The 25,292-nt window shown below is 48.8% G+C and overlaps 1 protein-coding gene across 1 annotated transcript in view; it reads right to left on the bottom strand.

Annotated features, from left to right (window-relative positions):
- DYSF (dysferlin) overlaps positions 1-25,292 on the bottom strand; it is a 273,717-nt gene that overhangs the window by 89,211 nt on the left and 159,214 nt on the right. Inside the window, exons 35-41 of the mRNA XM_007940120.2 lie at positions 24,157-24,297; positions 23,356-23,385; positions 21,924-21,953; positions 11,896-11,997; positions 11,614-11,775; positions 10,351-10,516; positions 9,724-9,800 (exon numbers count right to left, since the gene is read on the bottom strand). Coding sequence (XP_007938311.1) covers positions 9,724-9,800; positions 10,351-10,516; positions 11,614-11,775; positions 11,896-11,997; positions 21,924-21,953; positions 23,356-23,385; positions 24,157-24,297 — 708 coding nt within the window. The remainder of the gene's footprint in view (positions 1-9,723; positions 9,801-10,350; positions 10,517-11,613; positions 11,776-11,895; positions 11,998-21,923; positions 21,954-23,355; positions 23,386-24,156; positions 24,298-25,292) is intronic.

The raw sequence follows: 25,292 nt of genomic DNA, 5'->3' as shown, positions 1-25,292 counted from the left end.
GTAAATTTTGGTCAATGATATGAGACAAAGTATATGTGAACTGCTGTATGAAAAGTGAATTTACTCTGTAAATCTTCACCCAAATCCTAAAAAAAAAAAAAAAAAAAATTTACCCACAGAATTAATTCCTCAATGTTACAACTCAAGGCTTGAATTTTTTCTTCAGTGCTTCCAATTTTAGAAATACTGAGCATGTTCTTCCCATTTGTTTTTCTAACTCCAAGTCTTTGCACATTTCATTATAATACTTTGTCTTCTTGAGCCTCCCTTTAAAATATTATGTTCAGATCTTTTACTTCATCATTTCTTCCATTCACTTTAGCTACTCCACTTTAAAGAGCAAGTTTCATTTTGGTCTTCTCTTCCTTCTCTGTTCTTTTAATGACTTTTTGCTTTCTTCATATATAATGTCCTTGATGCCATCCCATAACTCCTCTGGTGTTCAGTTATTAACGTTCAATGTGTCAACCCTATTCTTGAGTGGTCTCTAAATTCAAATAGGATATACTCAATATCATACTTTGGCCCTCATGGACTTGTATTAATTTTCTTCAGTTTCAACTTGAATCTGCTTATGAGCAAACAGATGTTTGCTGTGGTAGTTAAGGTTGTGCATAAACTTGACTGGGCTTGATTTTGAGTGGCTTGGCAGCTAGATGTAGTTATTCTTCATGATGAGATCAGATGTGGTATATAATCACCTCTATGGCAGAATCTACTATGAGCAGTTAATCAATTGGAGGAGTGTTACCTTCAGGGTGTGGCCTGCTTCCAGGATATATGTATAGAAAGGATCCTACATTTGGTTCAGTCTCCATTTCCACTTCCTGGGCTTGAACCAATGGCCTGCCATGTTGTATGCCAATCTTGGGATTGCTGCCTTTGCAGCCTATGAGCCAACAATCTGCCATTTTACCCACCAATCTTGGATTCATCAGCCTCAGCAGCCAGCAGCTGCATGAGTCAGGAGAAGACTCCAGCTTGCTCCAGTAGGCTTGGAAGGCAGAGCTGGAGCTCAAGGTTGAGGGGCTCCCACCAGCCCCCAGAGCCGGCACTCTGAGTTCAGACTTCTAGACTCCTAAACTGTAAGATAATAAATTTCTGTTTGTTGAAACCATCCACTTATGGTATTTCTGTTATAGCAGCACTAGAGAACTAAGATACCCAGCACAGTAGACTATATGATCGTCCAATTCAAAATGGTGAATGTCAGTCCACTTCAGCTACTTCTGTAGTGATACTGCCTTAGAAACCCAAGGAGGGGTCACTATGAGTTGGGTCCAACTTGATGGCACATAACAACAACAACAATGCCTAAGATATTGATCTTTATGTGTTATATTTCATTTTTTATGACCTCCAGTTTTCTTAGATTCACACTTTGTACATTCCATGTTGATTATTCATGGATATTTGCAGCTGTTTCTTCTCATTTTGAGTTGTGCCACATTAGAAAGTAAAGGTCCCAAAAGCTTTACTCCATCCATGTCATTAAGGTTGGCTCTACTTTGAGGAAGCAGCTCTTCCTTAGTCATATTCTGAGTGCCTTCCAACCTGAGGGGCTCATCTTCTGGCACTGTATCAGACAATGTTCTGTTGTTATTCATTAAGGTTTTCACTGACTGACTGTTTCAGGTTAGACCAACTAGGTCTTCCTAGTCTTTCTCAGTCTAGAAATGCCACTGAAACTTGTCCACCACGGATGACCCTGCTAGTATTTGAAATAGTGATGGCACAGCTTCCAACATCACAGCAACATGCAAGCCACCACAGTACATCAAACTGATAGATAAGTATTGAAGAAATGGGTTGTTGTTGTTGTTGTTATGTGCCGTCGAGTCAGCCCTGACTCATAGCAACCCCTCCTTGGGTTTCCGAGGCAGTATCACTACGGAAGTAGGATTGCCCAACCTTCCTTCCGAGGAGTGGCTGGTGGGTTTGAACCGCCAGCCTTCTGGTTAGCAGTCAAGTGCCTTAGCCACTATGCTACCAGAGCTCCCAAGAAATGGGTTAGATCTATATAAAGTAAGCTTTAAAAAAAAGAGAAAACAAAGCCTCCTTTAAGGGACACAAAAGAAGACCACAGTGGAAATTAATAAATCAAATGTCCAACAATAGGAATGTAGTTGAAACTTAACAGACATATGTATGATGGAATAACACTCAGCCATTATGTTTAAAGAAAATAAAGATATAGAATAACATTCAGAATACACTTTTAAGTTTAAAAAACAGAAAAAAGAGCACAGATTATTAAAAAGTATAATATGATTCCAATTTTTGTTAAAAAAAAAAAAAGTATACACATATGTTTAAAAAGCATCCAAAAATGTAGTTGCACCAGAATCTTAGTATTTTTCTCCTACAGATAGGCAATAAAGTTGGTTTTAACTTTCTGTGTTGTCCATATTTTCTACAACGGATAAACCAAAAAAACATAAAACAATATATTCCCTCCTACTAGAAGCCTTGTTGTCTTAATTCAGCTCTTAAGACACTCAAAACAGGAATATCTACACTTGGCACCATAGATGGAATTTAACTCACTGGCTTTTGGCAGGTTCTATCTCATACCTCCCTTGGCCCTCAGCATAGGACTTCATGAATGCATGTTGAAGGCTAGACACAGAAGTCATCTACGAAGACGGGTATGTGACACATACAGATGACATCTAGAAAATGAGCCCAGCAGGCAGAAAATAGCCCTGCTGGGAACTACAGGGCTGACCACTGGTGCAGGTAGACCTCTCAGAATCTACTAGGGCAGCCAGTATTCCTCACTAATACACACTCTCCATGTATCTGGGAGGAACAGAGAAAGGCAACTTGCCATGTCCCATGTCCCAGTAGCCAGGGTCTAATCTAGAGAGTCCCCTGCTTCCACTTGCCCATATGACCCCACTCAACCCCCCAACCCTCAACAGGTAAACAGGATTCAAGTAAGCCCTAAGATACACCAGGAGCTAATTCAGGGATATTGCTTCTGAGAACCTAGCCCGTGGCTTTCTTCCCACCCCTCCCTCACTGCACAGTGCAATGAGAGACAGCTATTTTCTTTTGGGGCTCATGAAACACCTTCTTTCTTCCCCTTCCACTCTCCCCTCCCCTGTACTCCTTCTACTCTCTATCCCCATACCCCAAGAGAAATCAAGGAGCCCATGAGCAGGTAAACAATACATACATGAGGACTGGATGGAGAAGATGCCATGTTAATGGGGGCCGAGCCCGACAGACCATCTGCAAGCTACAAATTAAACATGCTGGTTAGCCACAGGATTAGAGAAAACACTTCCGGGAAGACTGGACAATGCTGAGGAGGTGGAACTTCTCTGGCCAGACTCCCTCTGCTCCCCATGCATGGAGGCCACAAAGGGTTGGGGAAAGAGCATGTGGTTTGGAGTTTGCCAAGTCTAACTCCATTACTTTACCAGCTATGTGACCTTGGACAAGCCCCTGACCTCTCTGAGTCAGCATCCCCATATGCAGAAGAGGCACAAAGCCCACCTCACAGGCAATAGTAAGTATGAATGAGACAAAGGATGTGTATACCCAGCACAGGGTGAGGCACATGGAAGGTGCTCATCCAGTACCTGTCTCCTACTTTCTTACTGCACGTGGCACCTGCTGATTCAATGCCATGTTCTCGGGTATCTTCCTTGCCTTTCCAAAATCTCAGGGACAATCCAAGCTCCCCATCGTGGTACTTTCTTCTAGAAGTTAGGCCACCTCACCCAGCACTGGACCAGCCCCTGCTGAGCATGATTCCTAAGCCAGTGTGGGTTTCAAAGTCTTCCCTCCTTAAAGACAAGAACCAGGGAATCCTAGGGCTCACCCCAAATCCTAGATCAGGGGGAACTTTAAGATTCTTAAAGTCCAACCTGCCACCCTTATACTATAGAAAATTTTCTGCATTCTTTTCTGGACATCAAATACTTGCTTGCAATCTCCCAGTACTAAGAATTCATACCTCATGGGTGAATCCCTGGGCTGGAAGGTTGAGGAGTGACTGGGGCATCAACACTAGAGGCAAGGAGACTTGTTCAGAGGCCACCACAACTGTCCAGGGAAGGTGATGGGCTCTGAGTGAGTAAGTACCAGTCTACTCAGTGGACAAAACAAGGAGATGCCATGCAGAGGGAACAGCAGGTGCAAAGGTGCCAAGGAGTGAAGAAGGCAGCACATTCAGGAAGCAGCAAAATGTTTAGGAATGTAGGGGCTGGGGACGGGGACAAAAGGAGGTAAGGGTGGAGAGGTTAAGAGACCAACTAGGACCTGGAGCTTCCAGGGTTAGACCTCTTTTCCTCTGAGCCTCCAGCAGAGGGCTCTAGAAGTAAACCCCAGGCTATCCTCCCTTTCTCAGCAGGAAGGTCTGAAGAGATATAGCCTTTGTGTATATGTCCCATAGTTTGGTTATCCATTCTTTTGTCGGTGAACACTTAGGTTGTTTGTGAATAGTGCTGCAATGAACATGGGTGTGCCCATATCTGTTCATGTCCTGGCTCTCACTTCTTCAGGATATATACCTAGTAACAGGATTACTGGATCAAATGGTATCTCTGTTTCCAACTTTTTAAGGAAGGGAGAAACAGCCTTGTCTTTGAAGAGAAAACCACTGAAAGGGACCTTTTCCTGCACTAGTCCTCAGAGCTATTCAGTGCCCAAAGCCCAAAGCACAGGCAGTGGCCAATGGACACCCAGCCAGGCGGCTAGATGGCTCTGGGACACTGGCCACATGTTGGTGTGGATGGTGTAACCCTGGAAGGAACTAGATGGACTCCAGGCAAAGTCCCCAACCAACCAGAGGCTGGTCCAGCCAAGCAGCAGCTCTACCCTCTTGTTCTCATCCTGAATCCCACACAAGCCTTGTTTTTATTTTCAATAGTTCTTTTTTAAGAAAGGTGCGAGGTAAACCAGCAGTTCACCAGAATAAAAGGGAACGAAAATAAAACAAAACACAGTGCTCCAAAGATCTGGTCCAGCTTCAGAAATTACATGTTCCCCTTTGGGACTTGGCATAATTTGCCGCTCAGGTTCAAGGAGCACGTTCCCACTTTCACTGCAATCCAGAGACTATAACCAGAGCAACAGGTTCAAAATTAGCCCGAGGCTCGAGGCCTGGGAGCAGGCCAGCCTGATCCACCCCCACCCACTGGTGTGAAAAACAGGTCTGCCTCTACCTTCTGACCTTGCTCCACAGTGAGCCCAGTAGGCCTGATTCCTTGATAACCCCCAACCCCACCACCACACAGGCACACCCCACAACTACTACACTCTACCCATATATCATCCCACATCCTCATACATACACACCCCATCACCACCACCACCACCACCACCAAGACACACAGAAACATCTACCACCACCAGATAGTCATCCACACACTATTCATTCATACACACACCACCACCACACACTCATATACACATAACCCACAACACATACTCATATACACACAACCCACAACCACACACTCATACACACAAACAGCACTACCACACACCCCACCACCACATACTCATACACACACACACACACCCACCACCACATTCATATACACACATACCACCACACATTCATACACACACAAGATCCCACTTCCAAAACTTTACCTAAGCTAATTTACCTACTAGGAAAGTGCTAGGATATTGGACTGTATTGGTACTTTACTGGTAGGCAAGAGCATATTTGAAAGCCCTTCTCTCTTCTCCTGTATTCACACTCCACCCACTTTTGAGGTCTTTCTGCAGCCTCTTTTCTGTAGAGAAGCCTCCTCTCATTACTCAGCCCATGCTGACCTCTCAGGGCTAGAAGAATTCAAGATTTTGGTATTCTTGCTAATAAAACACCTTATCACTCTGAGCAACACGTCTGAAATCTGCTAGACACCTATCTTTCTCCCAGCTAGAGTGGAAACTTCCCAAGTGTTCATTTCTCTTAATCACACACACATCCCATCTCCAGAAATTCTCCTTCCCCGGAGACTTAAAGGAGAGACCTCCCACCCTAAGGTGGCCTCTCAGTATGACAGGTAAGAGTCATCTAGGGGCCTCTCAGTGCTTAGAAGGTAGGTGAGATGGGTGGGATCTACCCCTACCTTAAGGGCCCCTATGGGCCTCAAGACCTTCTGTAGGAAACAGGGATAGCCAACACAGGATGCAGCAGGGATCTGGAACATGCTGTGTGTATGTTTATTCCTGCACACTGATTTGTTCTCATCTTCATAATCAGAACACCAAGAACTAGTTTAATGAAAGAGATGATGAGTAAACAAAGACCCCAATTTTGTTTTAAAGGTAGAACTAGAGTCAGATTTAGAGTCATAGACAGAACAAGAAGTGCAAGAAAAAGTGAAAAAAGAGAATAAAATGTTAGTAGTAAATTAAGATTATGTGTTTAGAGGTGATCTCTATGGATTCATTATATTTTTCAAATTTTATGTAATGAACATGTATTATATTCATAGTCAAGGAAAAATGCATCTATTCTTCTTTGAAAGCAGACGGAATGAAGCACCACTGTGCTCCCTCAAAAGATCTGCCCTCAGGCCTGTCCTCAGAAAGTTCAAAGTCAAAGGCACAGTTCTTGCTCTGCCACTACTGGGCCTGGATGCACCTTCAGCCCAGCACCCTCCATAGTTTGCATACACACTTGTTCCCCTTCTTTCTCCCTCTCTCCCATATCTAAGTGTCTCTCTTCCTCTCCTTGTCCCTCTCCCTCTCATACACACCAACCAGCCCTGGAAAGCTGAATGTCCAGATATGCCTTACACATACATTTTGAATCCTCTCCAGAAGTGGCCACTCTCCACACAAACCAAAGCATTTCTAGAAACTGGAAAAATGCTCCATCCTGTCAGCTAATGACCTGAGCATCAGGAAAGCATCTGAGGTTACTTTTTCTAAATGTGTGGCAGGTTTCATCCCAAGAGCTGAGAGATGATGATGAGAAGCCTTCACAAACGGATATATGGTATAACTGAAGAACAAAACAAGAGGGGACCAAGATGGGGCCAAATGTGGCAAGAGCATATTTGAAGCTAGAGGGGGCCCTGAGCTTGGTTCACAGCCAGGGTAGGCACAGCAGTGGGGGATGCAGCAGCCATGAAAAGAAAGCAGACTTCTGAGAAACACAAGTTGGGCAAACCCAAATTCTGCCAAACTTCTTGTCACCCTCCAGTCCCCAAGGATCAAAGCCCTCCACTCTATCTACATGGGGAGGGGTGTGATGAGACCACAGCCAGAATTATCTGGAAAACCATTTGGAACTGGAACCCACTGCCTCCTGGAACAGCCATGGAGTGCCTAGTTGCTCCAAAGTGCCAGGGGCTCTAGATGAGAAGAGACAGCAAAAAAATTTCCACAAATTGTATCAGGGGATATCAAAGAAAAACACAATACAAAATCAGATACCAGACTGGGAGCTGCCTCAGAGCCCCCAGTCAAACCCCATCAGGCCAGGGTTCTCTGGAGACAAGGAATGGTTTACTTGACAGATCTGGAGCTCCCTTGAGAATATGGCTCTGTCTCCTCCATCAGATGAGAAGATCAATAAGGGCAGGGTCCAAGCCTCCTCCACCAGAGCAGGCTGATCTTGTTTCCTCCTCCTCTCTGCCAACCTCTGAGGTATGTGAAGGCCACCCCCTCTGTGAGTGAGCACACTTCCAAAAGCCAAGATCCCAGCTCTCCATCCTCTATCAGGCCAGCAGCTCTAGCCAAAGTGGCCCTGGACTCCCACAAGGTGCACAGACCCTGCTCCAGATCAGACCCTGGGCCTGGTTCATTCAAATCAATGCAGGAGGTGGCCAGACTGGGCCTCCTCTCTGTCTGCCTCTGGCTGTGTAGACATTTTAAGGGCAGCACACACAGAGTGGAAATCCAGCTGGCCAGGCCCCGACTTCCTTGCATAGTCTCAGACAGAAACAGAAGCTAGGACCAGGCAGCCTAGAGTTTGGGGGAAATTATCTGCCCTAATTCAGCTACAAATACCCATCCAGGCCAGAAGGCAATAGCACTGAGTTTAGCTGAATTTCATGTAGGGTCAACTGAAATTTCTACTTGGGTTTCCCCATTCAAGAGAGGTTTCTCCTTAGACCCATAGAGAGAGTGGGGAGGTCATCCATTCATACATCCAAGCTAGACCCTGTGCTGGACACAGAGGATATAAAGAGGAATGAGCCCCAGTCCCTGCTCTGAGCTGAGTTTGGGAATATTCTGATATTTGCAGAGATATGTAGAATCTAAGGTAAGTGCAGTGACCAAGATATAGACAAGGACTGGAAGGAGAAGGGGATGAACCAGAGAAGATGACACCAAGTTGAGTCTTAATGGCTAGGAATTGGTCAAGAGGACAGATGCAGAAGGTCTCCCCAATAGAAAGGGTGGTGGGGCAGAGACATGGGGAGCCATGGAGGCTGGAGAAAAGGGGAAGGGAGAGCCCAGGACTTCTGAGGACTTCACAGCAGTGAAACTATAGAGCAAGACCTCCTGTGTTAGCATCAGCAAGGCCACAGGGCCAAACACCAGAGATGCCTTTTGGAAGTGGCAGAAAGATGAGAGCAATAAGAGAGCAAGAGAAAGAAAGGAGAAAAATCTCTGAATGAAGAGTGAAGCCCCTGTAAACACATCTCCAGCAACAGCTTCAAAGCTGAGCTTCAAGGATCCTGTGCCCAGTACCCAAGTATGTTCTCTTGCTCTTGAGGCTAACGTGGTTGTAATTGGTGGTTCAAAGAAAACAGAATTCTCTGAAGCATCATCCTCATCCCTGGGTGAATAAACAGGCTGTGGATCTGAGTGCACGGAGGTGTCTACTTAGGCCTAGAAGGGTGCCAGGGGTATGACAAGCATCCTACGAAGCCCAGAGAGAAGGGTGACAATCTACAACAGAGAGTAACAACCTGGAACAGATGAAGCATTCAAGGCTGATGTTCATGATGAGGCCTTTCTCCAGTTCCACTGCAGGAAAGGCTGGGTGGTCTCCACCCTACAGGACCTGGCATCATCCCAGGGCCCAAGGTGAGGAGAGTGCTCCTCCCTCTGTAAAAGGTGCCACGGACCTCCTTCCATGCCATCTGCCATCGGTGTCTGGGCCACCAATTGGCCCTAGGGTGCTGAGTATATAGCAAAAGGGTGACTCTTACATGCCCATAGAATTGGATACCCTTGGAGTAAGGTCCCTCTCGTGCTCCTCTTCCTTTCTTTTCCTGGAGGGTAGGCGGAGTGGAGGGAGAGGAGCTTGGACACAGGCCCCTCTTTCTGAGCTGCCTCCAAGGTGCCATCAAGCACAAGCCCATAGATGAATCTGCCCTCCAGGAAAGGTCCTGGAGTCCCCAGAGATGGGCCAGTCACTTCCTCCTCATCTTCCTTCTCTTACAATTGCTCCTCTCACCCTGACTTATTGGATGATCTCTAGGGAAAACCCTTCAACGTGACCCAGGGTAGAGGGGTCATTTTTCTCCCATGCTTCTGGGAAAAAGAACTGGGTCTTGTCACCATACCTTCCCTATCAGACTAAAAGGTCATCTGAGCCCCCATGTGCACAGTGTCCAGCCAGCAAGGTACAGAGGGAGACCTTTTACAGTGGCTGTGGGATAAAGAAGGGTCGGGGAGAAGGAATGAGAAGAGATGAGGAATGGAAAGTGGAAGGAGGCACTCAAGACCAGCTCTTGTGGTGGGGGGAGGGCCACGGGGATTGGTGTCTCCCTTGGGGACCAGTGCCTATCCTACCTGGATGGGGATGAGGGGCTCCTTGTCATCAATGTCGATGAGCACATCTTCCCCAGGACTGAGTAAGCTCACATCATCTGGAAAGAGCAACACCAGACCTGAGAAGTGGCTTCCTCCAGAGACAGTCCCTCATCAGTCATAAGACTCACCCCTTCATTGGGCACCAGGGAACTGTGAGAGGAGACACCCATCTCTCCAACCTTCCCAATCTCATTCTCTTTCTCCCATCCTCTTCTTCCTTTTTCCATTTCATCTTCCCCATCTTTCTTCCCATTCTGTCTCCCCAATTCTCTCTCTCCTCACCTTTCTCTTCTCTCTTCCCATCCCGAATGTCTCCCTGCATCTCTCTCTTCCTCTACTTTCCTCCACCACCACTAACACCCCCATTGGAGCACTCACATCTCAGCTCCCACAGAATTGGTATCTGCTCCTGGTGTGTCCAGTTCTGAGCTAAGCTATGTCCTGAGGAAGGCTAGATTTCTGTCTTCTAGTCTAGCTGAGCATGAAACACTTCTCATTAGGTCTCAGTGGGAGAAAGACTTAAGGACACATCTCAACTGGGAAATCATGCCTCTTGCTGAGGCCGCCTCTGCCCTAGCCCTCCCAATCAATAGCCCCTCTCCCTACCTGGGCCACCCTGTGGGGATGGACTCTCTGCTGAGTAGGGGTCACACAGGAAGCTCTCCAGTGAGCGGATGGTGCATTGGCCCACCACAGGCCGGCGGCCAAACTGGCGGTTATCAATGACCTTGACCACAATAGGAGGACAGTAGAGCTCCTCCCTGGGCAGCATCTGGGTGGAGGGGGAAAGGCAGCGCTGGCACTGGCCTGCTCTCCCTCTCTGGGAAGTCTGGGGAGGGAGGGCAGCTCTTCTTCACAGAGAAACAATCAGATAATGCTATAAACTCCCAGATAATTCCCAACAGCCATAAATCCAAAATGGTGGTTAACCAAGGCCAGGAGCTGGCCAATGGTGCCGAGAAACCACACACCTTTTCTGTCTGCTTCTTCATTGCCATGTGTGGAGGTTGACTTTCTCCAACAGCTTTACCTTCCAAATACATCCAGCTCAGGCTAGAGTTAAAGCAAGTCTACTTTCCCTGAACCCTCACTGGCCAGGGAGGGAAAACAGGGGAGAAGTTGGCCCAGGATTCAACATTTCTTGCAGACAGTCCCCCCCAAGTGGATACTCAAAGTTGGCTTCCAGACCAAGATTCTTTCTCCCACCACCACCACCCAACCCCAAAGCACTTTGAACACAACTTGAAATAATTTATACGCTCTCCTTCGGTGGCGGCTTTGGCTCAGCCAAGAGGAGGCTCCTGTTGACAGCCACTGGGCCTGGAATTTCTATAGCGCTTTTATCTTGCAACCATTTTCCTTTCCTCAGACTTGCCTTACTCCAGCCACTAGGCCCAAGCAGCCGAGGAAGCTGGAAAGGGCTTGGGGGCCCAATCCAGGCAAGGAGGGCTGGGGGGGAGGCATGCTTCTTAGAGGGGCCAGGTTGGGGCGAGATCCAGTCAGGGGAGGTTTGGAGGAGTCACTGAAGATCAGGGCCCCAGCAGGCTCCTGAGGGGAGCTCCAGAGGTTGGAGGCTACCTTTGAAGGAAAACCAGCCAGAGAATGGCCCTCTTGAGACTTCTATTGATCTGGAATTCAGGTAGGAGGGGGCAAGCTGACCCCATTCATTCCGTTCACAGGCTCAAATGCTTCAAGTGAGGAGAACACAAATGTTTCCTCCCCACTTTACAGAACAGGAATACTGAAACAAGAGAGTGCCATGACCCACTCAAGGCCTGGTGATGAGTCAGGGAAGGATACCCAGGCTGCCATAAGGAAATGCTAGCCACCAATGCCCTGGAAGGGTTCAGCAGGAAGAGTAGGGCTCACCACTTCCATGAAGAGGGTGCAGAGGTCGAAGTTGGGGTTCTTCCGGAGGTTTCTGATGACACAGGACTGTACTGTCTGGCCCCCACACTCGACCACAAGGCTGGGGGATGAGACATTGGCCAGCTGGTAACTCTTCATGTTCCGCAGGCCCCAGGCCAAGATCTGGGGACACAGAATGAAGAGAATGCTGGGAAGGCTCCAGGACCAGGGCTCAATGGGCTTGGCCAGAAAGGGTAGGGACAGGCTGCCCCACAGTCTCAGCACTGCCCAGGCTGGTCTCACCTCAATGGCGGTCCGCTGGAGAACTGGTTTGATATTCTGGGGAATCATGTAGATGTTGGCCTCCCTCTGGGGTGGCGGGTAAGGCAGGTCAGTGTCCTCTGACTGCAGGAGACAGCAGGTGGATCAAAGACAAAAGTAGATGGAAGACAAAGGCAGAAAGGCAAGAAAAGAGAAAAATGGGGACAGAAAGAATGGCATTTATGGAAAGACAAAGAAACAGAGAGGCAAAGACACAGTAGTGAGTGAACAGGTAGGCAGAAATGAGAGGACTAAGTCAGTTTTTACCAGGCACTATCTTTTTCAGAGTCATAGTTCAAGCACCTTAGCCCAGAGTTTAGGTGGCCCTGTTCCAAATGCAACCCAAGTCACCCCCCCTCCCCTAACGCAGGCTCTGATGCACCAATGAGCTGCTCAGGGTCTCCCTCCCCAACACACATACAGCCTGGCTCTTCCACATCATCTCTCTCCCTCTAACCTCCTCTTGGGCACATAGCTCTCTCAGTTCCAAAGAAGGCGTGTCCTTTCCCTCGAGACTGATGCTCTTGCCTATCGCTCAGACCTTCCTCATTTACCACCTGCTCTGGTGTTTCATCTCCACCCCACCCCACACTCCGCACACCTTCCAATCTCCAAACCCCATCTGTCACATCTGCTCAGTGTAAGGACGGAAAACCTGCACTGTAAGCCAAAAAGAGTAGAACAATTTACAGATGGGAGAAAGGCATATAAAACGCTCCCCATCCACAAAGCACCAAAGGGCGTGGCTGGAGAACCAGCTTGGTATTCTGGGGCTCCTCTTACTACCACAGACCAGGGAGGAGAATGGCATGGGATCACTCCAGTCCTAACAAGGGCTGGTCAAAAAGGCTTGGGTGATCATGAAGAATTATAGGAGGAAGATACATGGGGCAAGGGAGACAGGTACTGTCGTGGGTCAGGATCAGCCATTTACCAAGTCCCAGGAAGGACGCAGAGGGACAGGAAGGCAGTCTCTGGGTATGAATCTTGACTCTAAAATTAAGTTAATCCAGCATGTAGATAGGAATATCATCACCACAGAGCTCAAGAGAGCCCAGGAAGAAAGATGAAACATGGATATAAGGAATAAAAGGAGTCAAAGGGACAGCCTCGAGGGAAAGGACACGCCTTCTTTGGAACTGAGAGTGCTATGTGCCCAAGAGGAGGTTAGAGGGAGAGAGATGATGTGGAGTTATTTCACTCTCTATGGCTCAATTTTTTCATCTATGAAATGTTCATTAAAATTATATCAACCTCAAAAGTTATTGCAAGGTTTGAAAAAGTTAATACCTGTACAACATTTAGAAGAGTGCCTGGCTCATGTACACTCCCAATAAGACAACCACTGCTAGCCCATGTGGCGCCTTTGCAGCAATTAGAGAAAGATGTCCCTTTCTTAAGACTCTACTTCCACGTCAGAAAATCATCATCTTTGGCCAGTTTATTAGAGTAAGACACTTTACTGCCATCTACTGGAAAATGGTTATAATAAATACAAACCCAAACTCAAACCCATTGCCGTTGAGTCCACTCCGATTCATAGTGACCCTATAGGACAGAGTAGAACTGCCCCATACGGTTTCCAAGGCTGTAATCTTTATGGAAGCAGATGGCCACATCTTTCTCCCTTGGAGCGGCTAGTGGGTACAAATCACCAACTTTTCGTTTAGTAGTGGAGCACTTAACCACTATGTCATCAGGGCTCCTAATAAACAGAATTTCCAGGATAGTATCATCTGATAAATACAAATAAACAATATCTGTCCTAGAAACTGCTCAGACACCAGGCCTTATGCAGTACACAACCTGTAAGTCCATACACGGAGGCAATGACACTCCATAAATGCTAACTACCATGATTAAACGAACTGTGCTAGACACTCTACAGAGCTTGCCTCGTGCAAACTCCCTAACGATGGAGTCTTTGCATTTTCCAAGTGATTGGCTTTGGGCTTCTTCTCAAAGGACACAACCATCCATCCACAGATGCCCTGAAGTGGCTGGTGGGAGCAGTGGGAGCAAAGAAATACACCAACTTCCTTCTGCCTCCACAAACCACTTACTTCACAGCTAACTCCAGCTATCTCTCTTGCCCAGTAACTCAGGGATGACACTATGCTTCCCTGACTGATGATAGTAAGGAGCTCAGATCTAGAATCTGGCAGACCTCCGTTCAAGCTTCAGCCCTCCCACTTCCTAGCTGTTTGACCTTGGACAAATTACTCAGCCACTGTGACTCAGTATCCTCACGTGAAGATCTGGGATAACAACGCCTACACAAAGTTAGTCTGAGAATTAAATGAGAGAACAAACATAAAGAGGTCTGGCACAAGAGAAGTACTTAATAAAAAGTAATGACTAATTATTACTGTCATTGTTGCCAGTACCATTGCTTTTACTATTATTGTTATGGTTGATCTTCCCGGCAGGACTTAAGGAGAGCTGACCCATCAGTGTTATCTCTCAGAACAACAGTGAGTTTTAACTATCCCTAAGTCATTAGGGCAGAGGGAGTGAAAGAATTTATAGAACTTTCCTCCAGATGCACAAAGCAGGTGCATGATGCAGGAAACACTGACATGGTTAGGCTGCCTGAGAGACGAGATGCCATCAAGAGGAGGGTGACACTCAGGGCTGCCTCAGCATACAACTCCTGGGGTGTGGGTGCATCACAATCTATGTGACGACACCTCCTGGAATAGCAGAGGCAGGGACTGCATGATAGGGAGACCCCTGGCTTGATGCCCACCCTTGGCACTAGAAGGCACCAGCCACAGCAGCTGTGCAGGCAGGGGTGACCTATTTAAATGAAGGGTTGTGCCTGTTGGTCTGCTCACAACCCACTCGTGCCTGCCTGGACCTGATGGCCAACTCAATGTGGGCCTAGAGCCAAAAACCCCAGAGGAAAAAGGGGAAAAAAAAAAAAAAAAAAGGATCAGAGAAGGAACTCAAGCTCCCCAGGGTGTGGAGGCAGAAAGACCAAACCTTTCCCACATGGCTGCAACACTTCCCTGAAATCGCCAAGGAAAAGTGATGAATACATTTCTCTCTGGAACTTTCCCCTCAGGGCCCCCAAACCCTGAGATGTGTCCCTTTGACTCCTTTTATTCCTTATATCCATGTTTCATCTTTCTTTCTGGGCTCTCTTGAGCTCTGTGGTGATGATATTCCTATCTACATGCTGAGGACCAGTGTGTAGACTTTTGGCTCACCCATTTTTCAAGAACCTGCTCATTGAAAAGGAGAGAGAAACAAGAACCTGGAGAAGGTTAAGCTCTAGTACCGTGTGGACGAGGCCCTGGAGGAAGAAGGCAGGTGCACACAGCTGTGGAGCGCCCGGCCAGCAGAGGCAGGAGAGAGAGACAAGCAGAGACAAGTTAGAGGTGTGTCGCAGAGCAGCTCTCTCAGCACAAGGCTACGACCTCTGTCCATCCTGTTGTCCCCAGGAGTCCCAGGACCCTCTTGCTTCTTGCCACATGCTGCCACCTCCTCGGGATCCCTGCCTGTATGACACCCCTCTGCCAGCCTGTAAGCTGCTTCAAGAACCCTCTCCCCTACTGCTGTGCACACCTCACTGTCCCTGTGGGAGCCTGCTGTTATTACTACCTTCTAACACCTACACTCTCTCTGGCCCTCTGAACCTCTACTCACTCCTCCCCAATCTCTCATGCTACCTCTGGATCCTTCCCTTCTTCACTAAAAGACACCCATGTTTTTCAAACCCATCCATGCCCTCCTCTCTGAGCCCCCCTCTAGGCAGCCTCCCTAACTCTCTTCCCTCCTTCACTGTGAAGCTTCTGGAAAAGAACTATCTACATCCATGGCTCTCCTCCCTTGCTTCTATTCCTTCCTCTGTCCCCGTGCACTCTGCTTCTGCCATCTCCCCCCCACCCCACAGACACTCCTCTGAAACTTTTCTCTCCAAAGACAACCATGATCTGCTTGTAGCTTGACCCAGAAGATACTTTTTGGTTTATATCTCTCTTACCCCCTCAGCAGCATCTGGCCAGCTGACCTGAGCCTTCTCCCTAAAACAGTCTCTGATTCCATACTGCTAGCCCCTCTGTCCTCTCTGGCTGCTGCTATCTCTGCTCACAAGTGTCTTCAGCAGTCCCCCTCCTCCACTCTGAAACATCAGGACTCTTAGCCCTCTCCTAGGCCTTCTATTGCCAAACATCTCCCCTAGGCTCCTGACCCACATTCCCAACCTCTTACTGCTCAATACATGCATGTACCCTATAGGTTCTCAGGCTGAACTTGTCTAAAATTGGATTCTTTTAGCTTTCTTTCAAAACCTGCTCTCTTTAAATGTTCCTGTCTCGGAAAGAGCCCCTACCATCCAACTAAACAATTCCCATGCCAATCTAGGCCCCTCCCTCTCCCTTATCACCAGGTCTATCCACTGCCATCGAGTGGATTCTGACTCATAGCGACCCCCACTGGGTTTCTGAGGCTGTAAATCTTTACAGTAGATTGCCCCATCTCACTTCCACCAAGCATTTGGTGGATTTGAACCACCAACTTTCTGGTTACAGCCAAATGCTTATCCACTATGCCACCTGAACCAATCAACAGACCTTGGCAATTCTGATTCCTAATATCTCTCATATCCATCCACTTGTCTTCTTTCCATGGGTTGGGTCACTATGCCTCTCTCCCCTGGACCCACCACCATCCTCCTAAGTGGTCTTCTCACACCTGATATTACACACCTCCTCCCAACAACCAATGCATTCTAGACTCAGCAGCCAAAGTGATCTTTCTAATATATCAATCCCTGCTTAAAACCTTTCCCTATCCCCTCAGGGATGACCTGGCTTCCAAGATCCTCCTACTGACTTCTCTGATATCATCTCTCACCAGATAACTTTCCCCTCCAGGCCCCAAGGAGTGACAAGTCACACCCACCCCCAGGATATGCTCAACACCAGCCCTCTGAACACTAACAAGTTGTAGGAGGCACCTCACTCTCTTTAGCCTTTGAGGCTTAGAACTCACTGGTCCATCTGCCTGGAATGTTCTTCCATCCTACTTCATCTAGCTACCTCCTACTGAGATGTCAGATCTCCGTGTAGGTCTCCCCTGGTGCTCTGAGCTTAAATTAAGCACCCTCATAGCTCCCATATCTCTTTGGACTTACTCCTATTGTAACACACATCGCCCTGTGCCATCTCTATGTGTTTGTTTTCCTGTGTCCCTGGTTTAAACCAGCAATTCTGTAAGGCTGAATTCCCCTGTCCAATAAATAAACGATTATGAACGGATAATTCAAGGGAGGAAGGGCAGGGTGGCAAACAGATGGGTGAGTGGGTGGCTGGGTGGGGAGATGGATGGATAAAGAAATCCTTCCCAACACTCTGGTCTGCTCCAGACTGATCCTCAAGTCCTCACCAGCCCCTCCCTCCCTCCACCCAGTTCTTTGCTCCCTCTGTTTGAATGGGCTTCCCTCATCACCTTCCTGAACCTGACACATCTTTCAGCCTAGCTCAAGCTCTCTGTCCTCCAGAAAACCTTGCTGACAACTCCAGAAGCTTCTTATAATCCTACTCTCTGATTCTTAAAACCTCGACTATCTAAATAACTAGCCTCCAGGTTCCTGAGCTCCTAACTCATCTCAAATTATCTCACATGTGGGAGTCCTCTGGCTCCAGAGAGACTGCCAGCCCTGCACCCAACTTTTTCTGGACCAGCCTGATTGATATGACACCATCCCTTCAGGTCAGTGATTCTCAGTGAGGGTAGACTGGTGACTCAACTATAACTGGGGTACCACACAGCATTGCCTGGCAGATAAGTGGCCATACACTGATTTGTAGTAGCTATAGTGGGTCTGAAAGCATAAGAGTACATCTTAGACTAAAGGTCACCAGGACATTCTGATTTACTGTCTTTTGTGTGGTGAGGGTCTCTGAGAACCACAGACCCCAAAACTCAAAAACCAAATCTGTTACCATGGAGTCATGGTAATCCCATGTGTTACAGAATTGAACTGAGCTTTAGAGAGTTTTCTTGGCTATAACCGTTATGGAAGCAGATCACGAGGCTTTTCTTCCGTGTCACCACTGGGTGGGTTTGAACCACCAACCTCTCAGTTAGTAGCCAAATACAAACCATTTTCAACCCAGGGACCTCAAGAGCAGCCACATAATATAAGCCTAATTAAATGAAGTCCCCTTTCACCAGACCTTTCTTTTCTCTCCCTTCCCACCCAACCATGAATGTGCAGCAGGCCTGGGGTTCCCACACTGAGGGAGGTTCTACAAGTGTACCAAGTGTTTACCAACCCAGCTCAGACCAAGAGGCCCCCAAAGACAAGTAAGACTCTCTTGGGCCCATAAGAGCAGAGTCCACCTTTCTGACCCTTCAGTCTATCTTTCCCTCTGGTCAGTTCAGTACAGAGAGACAAGGAGGTCTTCCTCCCCAGCCCTAGGGCCACCACACTAGACAGACATTCATTTCTGGGATGGGGTGCAAAGGCAGAGAAGTGTTGGCAAGGCCTTCCAGCCACCTAGGTCAACCCTGTCACTAGTAGCTCATAGAGCCCCACCTCACCCAGCAGGGGACAGTAAAGGGACCCTCTGGACATTCACATCTGGCTCTTTCAGGAGCTCTAGGCAGGGGCAGCTAGGCGGACTGGGAGGGCTCCATTGTCTGCCTGCCCCACCCAGCTCGTTAGGAAAAACATGTTGCTCTAATTAGACTTCCCAGGAAAAACAGTGTTTTAAATTAAGGCCTTGAGGGAGGGATGGGGGATGGGGGACCACTGGGTTTATTTTTCTGATTGCAAAACACCAAACTTTTCCTTCTAGTGGATTTGGGGGTGCAAGAGTACATTTCCTACTAAAAGCTGTACCCTGTTGCCTGGATTTGGAAGAGCAGATTCAGGGACATCTGGTTGGCCGCTTGAATGACAGGGAGACCAGCCTTGGAGCACATAGTCCCTTCTGCTAGAGCAGAGAAGCATCAGAACCAAGGGGTAACACTCCTAACCACACCTACCCTTAAGATGGTCCCTAAAGGATCCCAGGTGGGATCTTCCTCCACACATGCGCTGTTATCCTAGGGCACTGGTTATTAAGGAAGCCGCCATCACCTCTTCGCTGCACGTGCGTGTGTGCACGTGTGTGTTCTCTCGAGTGTACACACTCACACGTGCATGCACACACTCTCCAGTTCTCAGGAAATCTAAAATTGCAGTTTCTTTGAACTCATTCCCCTTGGCAGCGTGGACCGCCTTTGTTTTCCAGACAAAAAGGAAAAGAAATGAGACAGAGAGCTAAGAAGAGGCGGGAGAAGGAGGGAGAGTGGGAGCCAGGGCCAAGGAGCAAACAGAAGGAAGAGTGAAACACGAAAGAAAGAAGAGCATGACAAACGGGGCTACAGCATGCACTGACAAAAAGACAGGGCTGGGGAGGGGGAAGAAAGCCCTACATTCCACTGCTCTCTCCACCAGGGCCCAAGCTCCCTCCACACCACCAAAGCATCAAAGACACAGCACAACAACCCCTCTCCTCACCAGGAGTTTCCAGATAGGGCAGTTCTAGATGTGCATAAACAGGTAGCAGGCAGTGACAGGGCCCTAGCCCCAGCCACTGCTGCCTGAGCCCCACCCCTTCACCCGCTGGCCATCTTTTAGGCTTCCCTCGGTCCCTTTGCCAATCCTTGATTTAAAAGACTTCTCAGAGTCACCTCTTCCAGGAAGCCATCCCCTACCATCCTACATCTGCTCTGACAGCCCTCAGCACCTCAGACAGCATTTCATGTCATTAATGTACACTTTTATCTTCCAGAAGGTTTTCAGTCTCCTTTGCATTGGTGTCTGAATCTCTGTGTGTGGCTGCTGCTCTGGCCAAAAGGGACTCCCACTAAAGCCAGGGTCCTGAAACCATCCCTTAGACCCACTTGCCCCATCTGTCTTCCTCCTCCACCCCCACCACTCTCCAGTTCAGGCCCTCATTACTTTTGAACTAGCCTCCCACCTGGCCTCTCCTACTGCCCATTACTCCCCAATCCATCCAGACAGACAGCTTCCTAACACACCCTTCCAGCCCTCTCTGCGCCCAGCCGTGCATGGGCTATCCATGGCTGGTGGCCCAGAATCTAAGCTCCCAGAGGCTGAAGCACTCTCCACGGGGATGGAGGCTGGGAGCCTGGGGTCTGGTAGGGGGACACAAGCCAGGGGTTTGGCCATAGTGAAGACAGAAATACAGCTAGAAGAGGAGGGCTAACTGCAGGCCCAGGACAGCAGCACCACCACAGCCTGCCTCTCTATCCAGGGCCCCAGGGATTCTTTTTTTTTTTTTTAATTGAGGTGAAATTCACATAGCACAAAGCTAATCATTTTTAAATTAACAATTCAGTGGTATTTGCAATGTTGTGCAACCACCACCTCTATTTAGTTACAAAACATTTTCATCACCCCAAAAGGAAATCCTGTACCCATTAGCAGTCATTCCCCATTCCTCCCTCTTCCCAGCCCCTGGCAGCCATCAATCCACTTTCTGTCTCTATGGATTTACCTGTTCTGGGTGGTTCATCCTAATGGAATCAAATCTTCCCAGAGTTTCTTAAAACCAAATGGGCCCTAGGGTCTTGCCAGGAGGCTTGGTCTTCAAATGGGAGAGAGACAGCTGAGCTATGGGCTCTGGGCTGAGGTGAGTGGCAGGGGGCTCTTGGGGATGAGAGCCCACAAGGCCACCTCTGGGGTTTTCCCTGGACCAGCTGGTAGCCCATTCCCTGCCTCCATTCATCCTATTGGGCCTCAGACCCTCTGAACCTGCCGGCTCAGCTGGCCCCTTGCCCAGCAGACACCCAGGACTTGCTCTCCCTGGACCTTGCCTCAGCCTGTGGCCTGGGTGACCTGCAGCAGGGCACTTGGCTTCTTCAGGGTTTGGCCTCAAAGCTTTAACTTCGATTTGCTTCCTCACAATGAGACCACACCAAGATCCTTGCTCTGGGAATCCGAGTCTTCATTGCTATATATTACAAATCCAGTTACGCAGCATTGTAACTTTTTTTAATAACTTGTCCCTGGGCTGGGTTTTCTTTAGAGCAGGCTGTGGGTTTTGGCCCCAGAGCACTCTCAATCAAGAGCTAGGGCTCCGTACTGCTTCCCTGGACATGGTTCTGCTCCCCTTTCCAAATCGGCAGTCTTTTGCAACTGCAGCCAGAAGCAGGCGGCTGCCTGTCAGGCGCAATTAAGGCCAGCTCACTTGGCGGACCCCACCTCGGTCTGGGAGCTAAGAGGAAGTGAAGTAAGGGGCGCGGGGCCTGCGGATCCCACATCCTGACCCTACACTCTCAAGTCCAAATTGCACTGAAAATGTCAAATGGTGTCCACTCCCAGCCTGGGGATTCCCTGATGGCAGGAAGTGGCTGCCCTTTTCCCAACACCCCATCTGACCAGGGCTCTCCATCCAATCTCTCCACCTAGGCCTGTGCCCAGGCTTGCTCATGAAGATCTGCTCATAGATGAACAGGAGGCATAAGAGTATGCACTCCTCATCCCCCATGGCAAAGGACGTGGATGTGCTTTCCCTGGATGCAAACCCCAAACTTCTTCCCAGTCCCTAGGAATCCTAGTTACCTCACCCCCCAAACCAGCCAGGCCTCAACCTAAACCCTGGCCACCTGAACCAAAAGCATGTTCCTCTACCTCTTCCTAGGCACTGATGCTGCCTGTACCAGAAAGGCTTCCTCGACTGCTCTGACACTTTCTGAACATTTCTTGAAAGCATACCACCTAGTCCATGAAAGATGAGATTGCACTGCTGTGTATGCAGATTGGGTCCAACCTCCCCATAGAACAAGCTTTCTGAGGCCAGAATCATCTAGGACATACCACAAGCAGCCCTGGAGCCATGCAGAGTGTCAGTATGGAATCAAGAGGGGTCTCCATATGACAGATGCTCATTTGAGGAACTGGAACCTGGAAGGCTGGTCTACACCCTCCCTCTGTTTCTTCCATACCACCTCCACCCACAAGCCACACCTGTGAGGGCCGAGCTTACCTCTTCCAGGATCCCTGATGTATCCTGTACCTGGACCACAGCATGACACATTCCACATTGAGGAGAGGAGACGGTGGAGGAAGAGAGGGAGGCGGGAAAAAGTTTACCATTAGTGAGTGACAAAGAGCACTCCCCCAAGCCAGACATGCCCTGGCCTGGGCCATAGATCAGCCCACAGGCATCATTACTGAGAACAGTCAACAGAAACCAGTTCCCATTAGGATGTGGGGATGGGTTTCCCCACATGCCCCTCCACATGGCCCATGAGAAAAAAGGGTGACAGACATCAAGGAAGAGAGATTGCCGGGAAAGCTAAAGCATATGCCTACAGTCTGGTGTCTCTAGGAGTGAAAAGAGAAGGAAAGTGACAGACAGGGTCCAGGACACTAGGGCAGCAGCCCCAGGGGGAAGACAGGTCCTGGAGCCGTTGCCCATGCCATGGCCTCTGGACTTAGGGAGCCAAGAAGAAACAACCTAGAATCCTCAGGACTGAGGAAGTGGCAGAACTGAGAGATGGTGCTTATATTGGGCAGGGTAGAGACAGGGGAAAGGGGAGCAGAGGATAAGGGGAGAAGGGCTTGTGTGGTAAGAACTGCTTCTTGAGGGGTGGTGCATCCAAAAAGTCTTCAAATGACCACATCTCAAAATGCAGCAAAGCTTGGTCTAGAACACTGTTTCCTGAATTAAACAGGTGAGGGACCAGTGAAAGGTCTATATATTCTACCATGACCCCCAGGTGAGGGAAGAACAGCAAGAAAGGAATAAAGCCCTAATAGTAGATAAAAAAACAGAGTGGCAAGGAGAACAATTAGTTGGGAGATTGGGTCTAAATCACAGCATCTGAAATTCAAGCATGCATCAGGATCACCTACAGAACTTGTGAAGACCCAGGCTACTGGGAGGTACCCTCAGAGTTTGCTTCAGTGGGTTTGAAGTGTGAGCCAAGAACCTGTGTTTCTAACAATATCCCAGGTGATGCTGATGCTGCTGGTGGGGACCAATCACACTTTGAGGACACTAGACTACATCTGTTGTTCTCAGCCCTGGCTGCACATCAAATTCCTCTGGGCAGCTCTGAAAGGTCTCAGTGCCTTGGGCCTCATGCCCAGAAAGGGTTTCAGTTGGTCTGGGATGGGGCCTGAGCACCCATTACTAAGCTGCCCAGGGGATTCTCATGAGCTAAGAGCCCTAGGCTGGATGACAACATGTGCCTGTAGTCTGAAAGCCTGTCATTCTCAGACTTCTCAGGGAAGGCCTGGGCTAGGCAGGGAGATTTGGAGGGAGATGAGGACCCTGCCCCATGACCACACCTGAGTCCTCCTCAGCTTAAAGACGCTTTCCTGCCCTCCAGGAAGGTATGATGGAGGTGTGTGCCCGACAATCCCTCCCACCTGCTAACACAGGGAGAAGAAAAGTTAAGAGCAAGACTTACCTCAAAACCAGGAATATGGTGGATGGCCGGCTAGGGGTGAAGAAAAGAGAGCCTTAGTTAGATGTTTGTCACTCAAGCCCCCATCACCCTCTTTCCAGCCCTGGCAGAATAACACATCTTCAATGACATTTGTGTACTATGCTTTGATCAGGTGGTTCAGCGGCTTGCAGACTCCATTCATTGGAGACCTGGTACTTCCTCCGAGGCCCCTGGGGGACTGGGCGTTGAAGAGGAATGCAGTGCGAAGCCAGGTTGGCAGCATGCTGTGTGGCCCCAGACATGTCACCCAGAGCAGCCTTGTCAAGTTTGAAGACATAGTTCTATCCCAAACTCTCTCTTTTGCAACAGGGATGTGGCTGGCCCAGGGTCCTGCAGCCAGGCTTGGCAAAGCAGCACTGGAAGGGAGGTCCTGACCTTACCTGTCACTGCAGTTCAAACTTCCTCCCTCTCTCCCTGCCAGACCACAAAGATCCTCCCCACAGGAACTATGTCCGAGTATGACCCAGTAAAGAATAAATCCAGAGGACTCAGGCTTTCTAGCATGGTCCAGGTTTCCAATAATCTACCCCAATGTTAGCTCATGCCCTGATTTGGGGTTCAGAAAAGATGGGCAGAACCTATCTCAGCAGGAGGCCTGACTCCCAAAGAAGGTCCTACAGTACTACCCACTGAGTGCTGACCCCTGGCAGGGGAACAGGACATATGGGTGCCACCCTCCCCACTGTAGAGTCCTTCACCCTGCTCTCTGCACCTCACCCTCTGCTTCCTGCCTGGCCCCCTCCCCAAGAGGACTGATCTTACCTTCTCCCTCTGGATGAGCTCAAAGGAGGCCAGCAGCTCCCCTGCTGCCTGGCTGCCCCTGGTCAATGGGAACCAGGCCAGTCGAGGCATCCGTTCCAGGCTTGGTTGACAAATGCAGCGTCCCAAAAACTCATCTGCACCCTGGACCAGTATGGAGAAAGAACAATCAGGGCTGTGGGCAATCTCAGAGAGGTCATGAGGCCTGTATCGGCCACCTGAAGGAGAAGAGCCTGGGAGTCTAGGCAGCTCTCTCTTGCAGAATAGTGAACTCTGCCCTCCATAGAGAGGTAAGGACAATACCCCAGCAGGCTGTTGCTGGAATTCCCACCATGCAGGAAGTCTCTTTGTATACCCAACTAGCATGTCTCTGCTTTCATTTAACCACACTCCCAGCCTCATGGCATTCCTCTACTGCCCTCAGTGGTGATGTTTTGATATTTCCTAGGAGTTTTATATCCCTGTTTCATTTCTTTAGACCTCCCTTTTCCAGACGGGGAGATTGAGAGCACACTCATCAAATTAAATGAGTTGTGTGCTAAAACGGAGTTTTCATCTTGTCATTCTTTTGCCACTGCTGGGAGGATAGAGTCTAAACAACTGCTCCCAGACTGAAAGCCCTCTCCCTATAGCCTGCTCAACCTCTCTTATTCCTCCTTTCTACACATCCTCTGCTCTAGCTGGCTGGCCTCTGCTGGCCTCTCCCCTGCCTGTCTCTCCAAAGGCCACTGCCTCCACCAGACTGCTTCTACTCTTCTTAGCTATCACAGCCCTGCCCAAGGTCAGCCCTTGGACATGGGTCTCTGTGCTCTGGCTGGTATGTAGACTGTGGTCTTGTGGTTAGCTTCCTCAAGGATGAAGCAGTGGGCCAAACCTTCCAGATGGTACCATGGCCCTCACAATCCCTTGTGCCTTGCCCTGCCTGCAGTCAGCCCACAACTGAGCCATTTAGCTCTTACATAAATGCCACACCAGCAGGTGACAGTCCAGCATGGACATCAACCACTCAAAGTTGACACCATCCATAACACCATTCAGATTTGAAGGCCCTTCCCGGGACAGGTGTTGCCCTTTAGTTGCTGGCTCCTGGAGAGGTCTAGGGGTCCTAACAGAGTCATGAGCAGCCAAGACAGCAGGGA

This window comes from Orycteropus afer, unplaced genomic scaffold (assembly GCF_000298275.1).
Source record: "Orycteropus afer afer isolate SDZICR_OR568_19922 unplaced genomic scaffold, OryAfe1.0 scaffold00065, whole genome shotgun sequence".
Taxonomy (NCBI): Eukaryota; Metazoa; Chordata; class Mammalia; order Tubulidentata; family Orycteropodidae; genus Orycteropus; species Orycteropus afer.
The sequence above is the reverse complement of the archived record's forward strand: the minus strand, read 5'-3'. Positions and strand labels throughout refer to the sequence as shown.